This window comes from Sprattus sprattus, assembly GCF_963457725.1.
Source record: "Sprattus sprattus genome assembly, chromosome: 13".
NCBI lineage: Eukaryota > Metazoa > Chordata > Actinopteri > Clupeiformes > Clupeidae > Sprattus > Sprattus sprattus.
This window is the reverse complement of record NC_137911.1, coordinates 29761808-29773630: the sequence shown is the minus strand read 5'-3', so window position 1 is coordinate 29773630 and position 11823 is coordinate 29761808. Positions and strand designations below refer to the sequence as shown.

At 44.1% G+C, this 11823-nt stretch overlaps 1 protein-coding gene across 2 annotated transcripts in view; it reads left to right on the top strand.

Moving 5' to 3' along the window:
* Positions 1-11823, top strand: part of lpin1a (lipin 1a) — a 40137-nt gene that overhangs the window by 24830 nt on the left and 3484 nt on the right. For both annotated transcript variants that reach the window (XM_080850098.1, XM_080850099.1), the window contains exons 6-20: positions 116-214; positions 860-983; positions 1460-1778; positions 2426-2519; positions 2847-3028; positions 3492-3585; positions 3799-3868; positions 5685-5777; positions 6965-7026; positions 7211-7346; positions 8481-8629; positions 8793-8879; positions 9289-9441; positions 10582-10696; positions 11138-11241. In XM_080850098.1, coding sequence (XP_080706224.1) covers positions 116-214; positions 860-983; positions 1460-1778; positions 2426-2519; positions 2847-3028; positions 3492-3585; positions 3799-3868; positions 5685-5777; positions 6965-7026; positions 7211-7346; positions 8481-8629; positions 8793-8879; positions 9289-9441; positions 10582-10696; positions 11138-11241 — 1881 coding nt within the window. The remainder of the gene's footprint in view (positions 1-115; positions 215-859; positions 984-1459; positions 1779-2425; positions 2520-2846; positions 3029-3491; positions 3586-3798; positions 3869-5684; positions 5778-6964; positions 7027-7210; positions 7347-8480; positions 8630-8792; positions 8880-9288; positions 9442-10581; positions 10697-11137; positions 11242-11823) is intronic.

Here is an 11823-nt window from a genome sequence, read left to right as displayed (position 1 = left end):
CTCTCCTGTTGAGCGTGTGAGGGGTTTATCCCCTGGTGAATCAGAGCAAGACCAATCTCTGGTCCAGAGTCTACACCTGTCTGTGTTGTTGAACCTTGACCTTTCTTCCCCTCAGCACCAGACTGGAACAGACCTGCACGCTTCCCATCCCCACCGGGGGAGGACTGTCTATGTCTCTACCCCCCAATACCTCCATCTTCCAGGACATACACAGGTAAACACACACACACAAAAACACACACACACACCACAAGTTATTCACCACAGGTTTCATCTCATCTACTGTTCAGACTAGCTTGATAGTCTGTCTCTCACACTCGCTTGAAGAATAGTTTCTTTAAAGCGGGCATCTAAAAGCATTATCCGTGCGCTGCCAAAAACACACACACACACACACACACACACACACACACACACACACACAGCCTCTTACAGTTACAGTCCAGGATTCTGGTAAATGGTCAAAAGGTTGACATTTGAGCCCAACAGCCAATCAAATTACAAGCCTCCCTCCCTTGCTGCTGAAACCACATGTTCTTTAGCTGGAGCAGAGTTATGGCTCCGTCCCGTTCGTTAACCATTCACAGAGCCAGGACTGTGTAGAAACACCGGAGTTTTTGGAACACACACGCTAGCTTAAGGACCGAAAGGTAGAAACATCAGAGTTTTTTGAACACACACGCTAGCTAAAGCACCGAAAGATAAAAACATCAGAGTTTTTTTGAACACACACACTAGCTAAAGCACCGAAAGGGGGCAGTTTGCTGTATTTGACAAAAAGTGTATTGAATTAAAACATTAATAAAGCAATCAATTAAGTAATCAATTAATCAATTAAAACCCGTCTTCCCCCCCCCAGCCCCCCCGGCTCCGTCCCGTCCACGCCGAAGAGCGACTCGGAGCTGATGGGCCAGCTGGGGAAAGGCAAACCAGACAACCCCGAGATGCTGTGGGCCTGGGGAGAGCTGCCACAGGCTGCCAAGGTGTGTGTGTGTGGGTGTGGGTGTGTGTGTGTGTGTGTTTGTGTGTTTGTGTGTGTGTGTTATGTGTGTTATGTGTGTTTGTGTGTGTGTGTGTGTGTGTGTGTGTGTGTGTTTATGTGTGTGTGTGTGTTTATTTAGACAGAGAGGGTGGTGAAGAAATGTTTGTAGGGATTGATGGAACAAGTGATGAAACCTGCTTTAGATATTTTAGAATCAGTAAAAGCTGCATTTAGCTGACTTATTGTTGTACACCAATCTTTGATCTAGAATCTAGAATCTAGAATCTAGAATCTAGAATATAGAATTCAGGAAGTGGTTTTGCACTCTTCAGTGCATCCTAGCTTATCTAATTGTGGATCTTTTGGACTGGGAGTAGCTCAGTCCCCCACCTGTGCTGTCTGTGTGACGCCACCCTCTGGTGGTCACAGCTCATCTTTGAACCTTCATCTCTTCTTCTTCTCTTGTGCCGATCCCAGCCAGCGTTCCTGAATGAAATGCCTGAGGCCATGGTAGCCCCGGTCTCCATCCCCATGTCCGAGAGCACCCACTTCAGAGCCATCCCCAGCGACTGCCCTCCTGAGACGCAGGCAGACGAAACCCCAAGGCCCTCCCTCTCCCTCTACATCCCGGACTCCAGAGGGGAGGAGGCAGGTGCAGGGGCAACAGCACCCCCTGCAGGCATGGAGGTGGAAGGGATTGGCGCGGCGGCACGTCTGCTGCACGATCTGGACGAAGGCCGGAACAGTCCGAGCTGCCGACCGCTGAGCAAGACTGACTCCCCCTCCAAAAGAAATGGTATGTGCTCATAGCAACACTGACTCCCCCTCCAAAAGAAATGGTATGTGCTCATAGCAACACTGACTCCCCCTCCAAAAGAAATGGTATGTGCTCATAGCAACACTGACTCCCCCTCCAAAAGAAATGGTATGTGCTCATAGCAACACTGACTCCCCCTCCAAAAGAAATGGTATGTGCTCATAGCAACACTGACTCCCCCTCCAAAAGAAATGGTACGTGCTCATAGCAACACTGACTCCCCCTCCAAAAGAAATGGTACGTACTCACACCAAGGGTATTCATGCAGTGTGGTCTTGAACAATTAGCAAGATATCTTAATGTAGCCACAGGTCATTTAGAATAATTAATGAATTAATCAATATTCAATATGGATGGTGTTGTGCATGCAGCAGTGAATCTAATGTTATATTTTGTTATTTAGCACATGCACTTATATCAAGTAGCCTATAGTTGAGAGAATCAGTATGGTTTTTAGTATGTTTTCTAGATATTGATTTGGTATTGATCGGGCAGTGCCCTACCAGATGTTATAGTGGATGTTGTGCATTGGTAGACAGTATGGTTTTTAGTATGTTGCCTTATTGATTTGGTATTGATCAGGCAGTGCCCTACCAGATGGTATAACGGATGTTGTGCATTGGCAGACAAAAGAAGCCAACACCTGGGATCAGACGGGGTCTACCTGGATGACATCACAGCACTGGAGCCTGAAGTGGCTGCCCTTTACTTCCCAAAGAGGTCAGTACCTACCCAACACCACCCAACACCAGCCAACACAGATGGTGTTCATGGTGTTTAGCAGAGGTGGTGTCCTGGTAACTCATCATGTCCCTGATTGGATAACAGTATCATAATAATTGTATAATAGTTAAGATATCCACTGGAACTATGTGTAATTGTATAATAGTTCAGATATCCGTTGGAAATATGTTTAGTTGTATAATAGTTAAGATATCCACCAGAACTATGTTTAATTGTATAATAGTTATATATAGATATAATATATAAGATATATACTGGAACTATGTTCTTAAGGACTGAAGCCATCCTCTTCTTGCTCTGCAGTGAGGGTGCTGGTTCAGTGAGGGGGGGCCACGAGTTGCGCAGTGCCAACCAATCACCTCAGTCCGTGGGCAGCAGCGGAGCGGACAGTGGAGTGGACAGCTACTCTGACCAGACTGGGGACCCGCCCTCTATCGCCATCTCCCTGTGTGGAGGACTAACAGACAACATGGAGTTAACCAGGGGTAGGTCTATGACAAACATGGCTGATATACTGCTGTTGTTTACACTAGCTCAGGTGTCAGGGCATGTTCAGTGTAGTTTTTACGGTGATACAGTACCAGTCAAAAGTTTGGACAAGTTTTGTCATTTTCTACATGGTAGATAACACTTTTGTGTTTTTTCGTAGTTTAAACTTCTTCAGTAATAATCTGCAATGTAGAAAATAATAAAAGTAAAGAAAACACTTCTCCAAAAAATTAAAGGTGTGTCCAAACTTTTGACTGGTACTGTACATGTTTGACATGTTGGAGACCTGATGACTACAACATGTCTGGATGTGTCCTCTACAGAGCAGTTTGAGGAGACAGCAATATCCTACACGCACACACACACACACACACACACACACACACACACACACACACACACACACACTCAAACACACCTGATGGATACAACATGTCTGGATGTGCATGTCCCCTACAGAGCAGTTTGAGGAGAAAGCAATATCCTACCGGGAGTTTGCTGACAATCCGTCCGTCATCGATGACCCCAACCTTGTTGTGAAGATTGGAACCAAGTATGTATCAGTGAAATTGATTGAAATTAGTGAAAAAGGAATTAAAGAAAAAAAAATCTGTATTCCTGACATTCTAATGTTATCAGGACTGCCTCAGTTTGCGACATGCACTTAATAAACCCAACCCACATGTTTTGGTTTGATGTATAAATGTATTTTATTGTATTTGTATGAATGTATTTGTAATTGTATAAATGTATCATTTTATTTTAGGTATTATAACTGGACCACGGCGGCTCCTCTCTTGCTGGCGATGCAGGTTTTCCAGAAGCCTCTTCCAAAGGTAGAATACACACACACACACACACACACTCTCACACACACACACACACACACACACACACACACACACACACACACACACACACACACACACTCACTCACTCACTCACTCACTCACTCACTCACTCACTCACTCACTCACTCACTCACTCACTCACTCACTCACTCACTCACTCACTCACTCACTCACTCACTCACTCACTCACTCACTCACTCACTCACTCACTCACTCACTCACACACACAGACACACACACACTCACTCACTCACAGTGTTACCCTTGCATCGGTACATTCCAGTCACAGGTGTTGGTGTAACTGTCACACATGGACTGCACTGCCAGTAGGTCCTCCATGCCATGCACTATGTGCTCAGTTAGATCAACAGTGCCACCTACTGGTTGACTGTTGTTTCAACATTCGCCTTTGCAGGTAGATCTATACTAACCGCACTGCATTGCTACTGTTTACTTTAATTGTAAACCATACTATACAATTGTGAAACTATATTGGAATTTTGTTTAACAAACACAAAACTCTGGCTACTATTAGCACATAGCATTCACTTCACAGTAAATCCCCTTAATATGAGGACACATAGCATAGACATCATAGTAAATACTGTATTATTATGAGTTGGCAATAACATACACACATCTCAGTAAAATACACACTATCCCATCACAATAACATACACACTATCCCATCAAAGTAACAAGCACGCCTCACAGTAACATACACACTATCCCATCACAATAACATACACACTATCTCATCAAAGTAACACGCACGCCTCACAGTAACATACACACTATCCCATCACAATAACATACACACTATCCCATCACAATAACATACACACTATCCCATCACAATAACATACACACCATCCCATCACAATAACATACACACCTCACAGTAACATACACACTATCCCATCACAGTAACATACACACTATCCCATCAAAGTAACATACACACCTCACAATAACATACACATCTCACAATAACATACACACTATCCCATCACAGTAACATACACACCTCACAGTAACATACACACTATCCCATCACAATAACATACACACTATCCCATCACTATAACATACACTCCTCACAGTAACTGCTGGGCTGTGTTGATGTCACCTGAGCGTTCCTGTTTCGTCACCGTCTCTGGTCCCTGGTGTCAGTGTGTCACGTGCCCTCCTGACTGATCTCCACTCTCCCCTGGCCGTCTAGTAAACTTGTTTCTTCCCTCTGTTTCTCCCCCCTCTCCACTATGCTTTGGTTATTTTCACCTCCCCCTCATGTGGTTGTTGTCGTTGTTTGTTGTTATTGTTGTTGTTGTTGTTTGTTGTTATTGTTGTTGATGTTGTTGTTGTCGTTGTTTGTTGTTATTGTTGTTGTCATTGTTGTTGTTGTTGTTGTTGTTGTTGTCTTCATTTCACTGTGTTTCTGAAGTCCTCCTGCCTTCACTATGTCTACTCCGCCCTGGGCTACTTCTCATACTGTGTGCCCAGCGCCTTCTGGGCACCCCCGCTGTGCGCTGAGGTGGTTTGGCCCGTCTCTGGAGAGACGACTGCATGCTTTGTAGTTGTTCCTTTTTTCTTCCCCCTCATTTCATTTCTTTACTTTTTCCCATTTCAGTGCACGTGTTGTGCTTCCTCCTCTTCCTCCATCCTGTTAGAGAGTTGTGTGTGTGTGTGTGTGTGTGTGTGTGTGTGTGTGTGTGTGTGTGTGTGTGTGTTGTGAGTGTGTGTGTCCGTTTTATTATGGTTTTGAGTTTTGAGCATCGGGACCCTCTGTGCTTTGATCCAGGCCGCAGTGGAGAACGTCATCAAGGAGAAGATGCCCAAGAAAGGAGGCCGCTGGTGGTTCTCATGGCGGGGCAGGAGCAGCAACTCCAAGTCGGTATGTGTGGCCTGATAGACAGACACAGACACAGACACAGACACAGACACAGACACAGACACAGACACAGACACAGACACAGACACAGACACAGACACAGACACAGACACACACACAGACACACACACAGAAAGGAGGCCGCTGGTGGTTCTCTTTGAGGGGCAGGAGCAGCAACTCCAAGTCGGTATGTGTGATACAGACAGTGGTACAGGAGGTAGAGAAGTCGTTTAGTAATCAGAAGGTTGCTAGTTCGATTCCACACTGTCGAAGCGTCCTTGAGCAAGACACTGAACCCCTTATTGCTCCCGAGGTGCAGTGTGCCATCAGTGTAAATGTAAAATGTACGTACATCCTTGTGAGTCGCTTTGGATAAAAGCGTCTGCTAAATGACTAAATGTAAATGTGTGGCCTGCACTGCGGCACTGCAGGGTCCAAACCTGTAACCCTGGGCCTCAGAGGGCCGGATACGCTAGCGGGGAGCCTGACATTCATGGGTGCTGTTCTGTTCTCAGATGTTAATCTGTTTCTGGAAACGTTAGAGAGCGTGAGGTTTTTGAACTTCACAGCTCACTGCTGTCAGCCTGTGGGGCAATTAGCAATTTGTTGGGCAATTAATAAAGTCAATTAGCTTTTCACCACAGTAAAACACAGACGGGAAGACAGTCCTGTACTATAGGCTTGGTCTATTGCTGCGTTTCAGAGTTTAGAGGATTAGGATCATCATGGCTAATAAAGAGTTTAAGAGTTTAAATAGATTAGGATCATCATGACTAATAAAGAGTTTAAGAGTTTAAAGAGATTCAGATCATCATGGCTATTAAAGAGTTTAAGAGTTTAAATAGATTAGGATCATCATGACTAATAAAGAGTTTAAGAGTTTAAAGAGATTCAGATCATCATGGCTATTAAAGAGTTTAAGAGTTTAAAGAGATTCAGATCATCATGACTAATAAAGAGTTTAAGAGTTTAAAGAGATTCAGATCATCATGGCTATTAAAGAGTTTAAGAGTTTAAAGAGATTCAGATCATCATGACTAATAAAGAGTTTAAGAGTTTAAAGAGATTCAGATCATCATGACTATTAAAGAGTTTAAGAGTTTAAAGAGATTAGGATCATCATGACTAATAAAGACTTTAAGAGTTTAAAGAGATTCAGATCATCATGACTTTTATTTCTCATTCCTTAGGATTCCATATCAGAAACGGGAGGTGATGAGGGAAGTCAGTCCGTGCCGACCGGCTCCTACAGGTAAGACAGATGGCGTCTGAGCGCTGTGACTGTACACTGTATTATAATATATCTCATATCATACATACTTCTGACATGTTGTCAGTATACTTTCCATCATTAACACGTTCATGGCTTCCTAAGCAAGAGGGCATCCTTAAATACACGTAAGCGTTGAATGTGAGCGTCTGATTGGTGCGTTTAGGATGAAAGACGACTCCTCCAGTGACGAGGACAACAGGGCCGCTCGAGTCGTCACAGGCTCCTCCCAGGACGACCCGCCCCTGACCCCGAGCAGCATCTGGTACAAGAAGACCCTCCGCCTGTCATCTGAACAGCTGGTGAGCCAAGCACCTTACACACACACACACACACACACACACACACACACACACACACACAAAGACACACAAACACACACACACACACACAGAAAGACACACAAACACACAGACACACACACAGACACACCCCCCCCCCCCCACACACACACACACACACACACAGGTCTGAGCTTCTCACTCTCACCCACACAGACACACACACTCACACACACACACACACACACACACACACACACACACACACAAGCAGACACACACACACACACACAGACACACACACACACACACACACACACACTCACCCATGGGTGCAGTCAAGCATTGTGACCGCTGGTCTCACGCCAGGTGCCAGTTACATAACGAGACATTTAGCTTAGCGGTAAACAAACACCACTCATCTTCTCACGTGGCTGTCAGCAGGACCGAGAAGAGTGTGTGTGTGTGTGTGTGTGTGTGTGTGTGTGTGTGTGTGTGTGTGTGTGTGTGTGTGTGTGTGTGTGTGTGTGTGTGTTGTGCTTGTGTGTGCGCGTGTGCGTGTGCGTGTGTGTGAGAACCCCTGATTTTCAGCAAACCACAACACTTTGAGACTCTAAGCTTTCCACTACAAAGTCCAGGACAGTGTGTGTGTCAACTTGGTGTGTTCGTCTGACTTTACATTCTGCTCCCATGATAGCATATCTGCAGCTTGTCAGCCAAGGCATTTTTTTAGTATCAGTTTTGTGTCTGAGAGTGTTCTTTCCCTGGCTGGCTGTTTCATGTTTAAATGCCGTCTAACGTACTGTCCCATGTACTGCTCCGTAAATCAGAGAGTTGAGCTTCTTTCATGTCTACGATAGACGATCAGAGTGGTTGCTTGAAATGCTTTGAAAATGATCCAGAAGTTAGGGATTTTGTGGAATGCCCTTGAGATCATCCAGGCTTTAGGGATTCATTTTGTGTGTGTGTGTGTGTGTTTGTGTGTCTTTCTGTGTGTGTGTGTGTGTGTGTGTGTGTGTGTGTGTGTGTGTGTTTGTGTGTCTTTCTGTGTGTGTGTGTGTGTGTGTGTGTGTGTGTGTGTGTGTGTGTGTGTGTGTGTGTGTGTGTGTGTGTTTGTGTGTCTTTCTGTGTGGGTGTGTGTGTGTGTGTGTGTAGGCAAGCCTCCAGCTGAAAGAGGGTCCGAACGATGTGGTGTTCAGCGTGACCACCCAGTACCAGGGCACGTGCCGCTGTGAGGGCACCATCTACCTGTGGAACTGGAACGATAAGATCGTCATCTCGGACATCGATGGCACCATCACCAGGTGACAAGGATTAGCATGGCATCGCATTAGCATTCATCAATCGCTTTAGCATTCATCAATCGCTTTAGCAGCTCTGTAGCTGATTATCAATGCTTATTGTAAAATAGTTTTTAGAGTTGTTGAATGACTTTGACCTTACAACTCTGACCCCTGACCCCTACAGGTCAGACACCCTCGGACACATCCTCCCCACGCTGGGCAAGGACTGGACCCACCAGGGCATCGCTCGCCTGTACCACAAAGTGAGCCAGTAAGTACCTGACAACAGAGAGGTGGTGGTTTACAACAGGAAGTTAAGAGTCTGTAGTTTTCACAAACACCTTCTAATATGAAGGCTGTCTGTAGTTTGAACAAACACCTTCTAATGTCTGTAGTTTGAACAAACACCTTCTAATATGGAGGCTGTTTTCATAGTCTCGTTAAGCACACACTCTGTTTCAAGAGCGGCAAATATGGTCTATTCAAATATGTTTTACAAATATGGTTTAAACAAAGTGTATATGTATTTGTCAATGGAGATGTATTGTATAATGTACTCATAGACCTGTGTAGACTGTATATATGTACCGTATATATATGCTATTTTTCAAATGTTTAACAGAACGTGTGTGTGTGTGTGTGTGTGTGTGTGTGTGTGTGTGTGTGTGTGTGTGACACAGGAACGGGTATAAGTTCATGTACTGCTCGGCACGTGCGATTGGCATGGCGGGCATGACCCGCGGGTACCTGCACTGGGTGAATGAGAGAGGCACTATGCTGCCGCAGGGGCCTGTGCTGCTCAGTCCCAGCAGCCTCTTCTCCGCCCTACACAGGTACTGTACCCCACCTGTTCTTAAAATGATATACCACCTTATATAGGCAAAGTCTTTATATACCACCTTATATATAAGTCTTAATCTACCACCTTACTATAGTCAAATCTTAATATACCACCTTACGATAGTCAAAGTCTTTATATATCACCTTATAGTCAAAGTCTTATTTTACAACCTTACTATAGTCAAAGTCTTAATATACCACCTAAAGATAGTCAAAGTCTTTATATATCACCTTACTATAGTAAAAGTCTTATTTTACAACCTTACGATAGTCAAAGTCTTAATTTACCACCTCACTTTAGTCAAAGTCTTATTTTACAACCTTACTATAGTCAAAGACTTAATTTACCACCTTACTATAGTCAAAGTCTTAATTTACCATGTTACTATAGTCGTGAGTCTTAATTTACCACCTTATATAGTCAAAGGCTTAATTTACCACCTTACTTTAGTCAAAGTCTTAATTTACAACCTTACTATAGTCAAAGTCTTAACATATCACCGTCATATAGTCGTGAGTCTTAATTTACCACCTTACTATAGTCAAAGTCTTAATTTACCACCTTACTATAGTTAAAGACTTTATATATCACCTAACGATAGTCAAAGTCTTTATATACCACCTTACTATAGTCAAAGTCTTAACTTACCACCTTACTATAGTTAAAGACTTTATATATCACCTAACGATAGCCAAAGTCTTTATATACCACCCCACAAAGTCATGAGGTACCCCTCCACTAAGGTTAAAGTGAAAGCATACCATCATAAGCATACCATCATAAGCATACCATATCCACAACCCATTTGCAGTTACAGATATTGCATGCCACTGTACTGCGGCTAAAGTTATAGTACCCTACCCCACGAAGGTTAACTAAAGGTTATTGTGGTCTTTAAGGTTAAATGTATTGTACATTAACGCTACGGTTAAGGTTTAAATGGCATCTATTATTACACACTTCACTGTACACCAGCATACCAGCATACCAGCATTCATTAACATTGACCAAGGGCAAACAGTAAAATGTAAACTATTAACAATCGATATGCAACAATGTCGAGGGAAAATGCCTATTGGATTGTGCAGTGGTGGGTGACTGGGCACTTGCTGTTGTTTCCGTCTTACATTAGGGAGGTCATAGAGAAGAAGCCGGAGCGGTTCAAGATCGAGTGTCTGACGGACATCAAGAATCTGTTCTACCCCAACACAGAGCCATTCTACGCTGCCTTCGGAAACAGAGCCACGGTAAACACTCCTCCGAACAGAGATCACTTCCTGTCCCCAGCCTATAATGAAGCTAGTGTGTGTTAAAACACTCCTCTGAACAGAGATCACGTCCTGTCCTCAGCCTCTTGCTCTGAACAGAGATCACTTCCTGTCCTCAGCCTCTTGTTCTGAAGAGAGATCACTTCCTGTCCTCAGCATCTAATGAAGGCTAGTGTGTGTTAAAACACTCCTCTGAACAGAGATCACTTCCTGTCCTCAGCCTCTAAAGAAGGCTAGTGTGTGTTAAAACACTCCTCTGAACAGAGATCACTTCCTGTCCTCAGCCTCTAATGAAGGCAAGTGTGTGTTTAAACACTCCTCTGAACAGAGATCACTACCTGTCCCCAGCCTTTAATGAACGCTAGTGTGTGTTTCTGGTCCACTGAATAAAAACATGGCTGTATTTCCTCTGCTCTGTAGGATGTGTATTCCTATAAGGAGGTCGGAGTGCCCTTGAATAGGATCTTCACAGTGAACCCCAAGGGAGAGCTCTTCCAGGAGCACGCCAAGACCAACATCTCATCGTAAGTGGACAGAGTGCACCTCAGTACACATCACAATCATTTTCAACTATGTGTGTGTATGTTCAAGAGTGTATTCCTTTCATATACTTATCATTTTAGACTTTTTAACTCTTATCCTTTAATTCATGTATATTTTTTATCGTCAATTTATTACTGCTGTTTTTAAATGTGCTGTAGAAATAACAGTGAAGTGACGTTAACTGACATGACCCACACATCTATAGCCAGAGTTGCTCGAATGACACACACTGGCGGTGTTTGAATGACACACACTGCGGCGGTGTTTGAAAGACACACACTGTGACGGTGCTTGAATGACACACACACTGTGGCGGTGTTTGAATGACACACACTGTGGCGGTGCTTGAATGACAAACACTGTGGCGGAGCTTGAATGACACACACTCTGGCGGTGTTTGAATGACACACACTCTGGCGGTGTTTGAATGACACACACTGCGGCGGTGTTTGAATGACAAACACTGTGGCCGTGTTTGAATGACACACACTGTGGTCCTGCTTGAATGACAAACACTGTAGCGGTGTTTGAATGACACACACTGCGGCGGTGTTTGAATGACA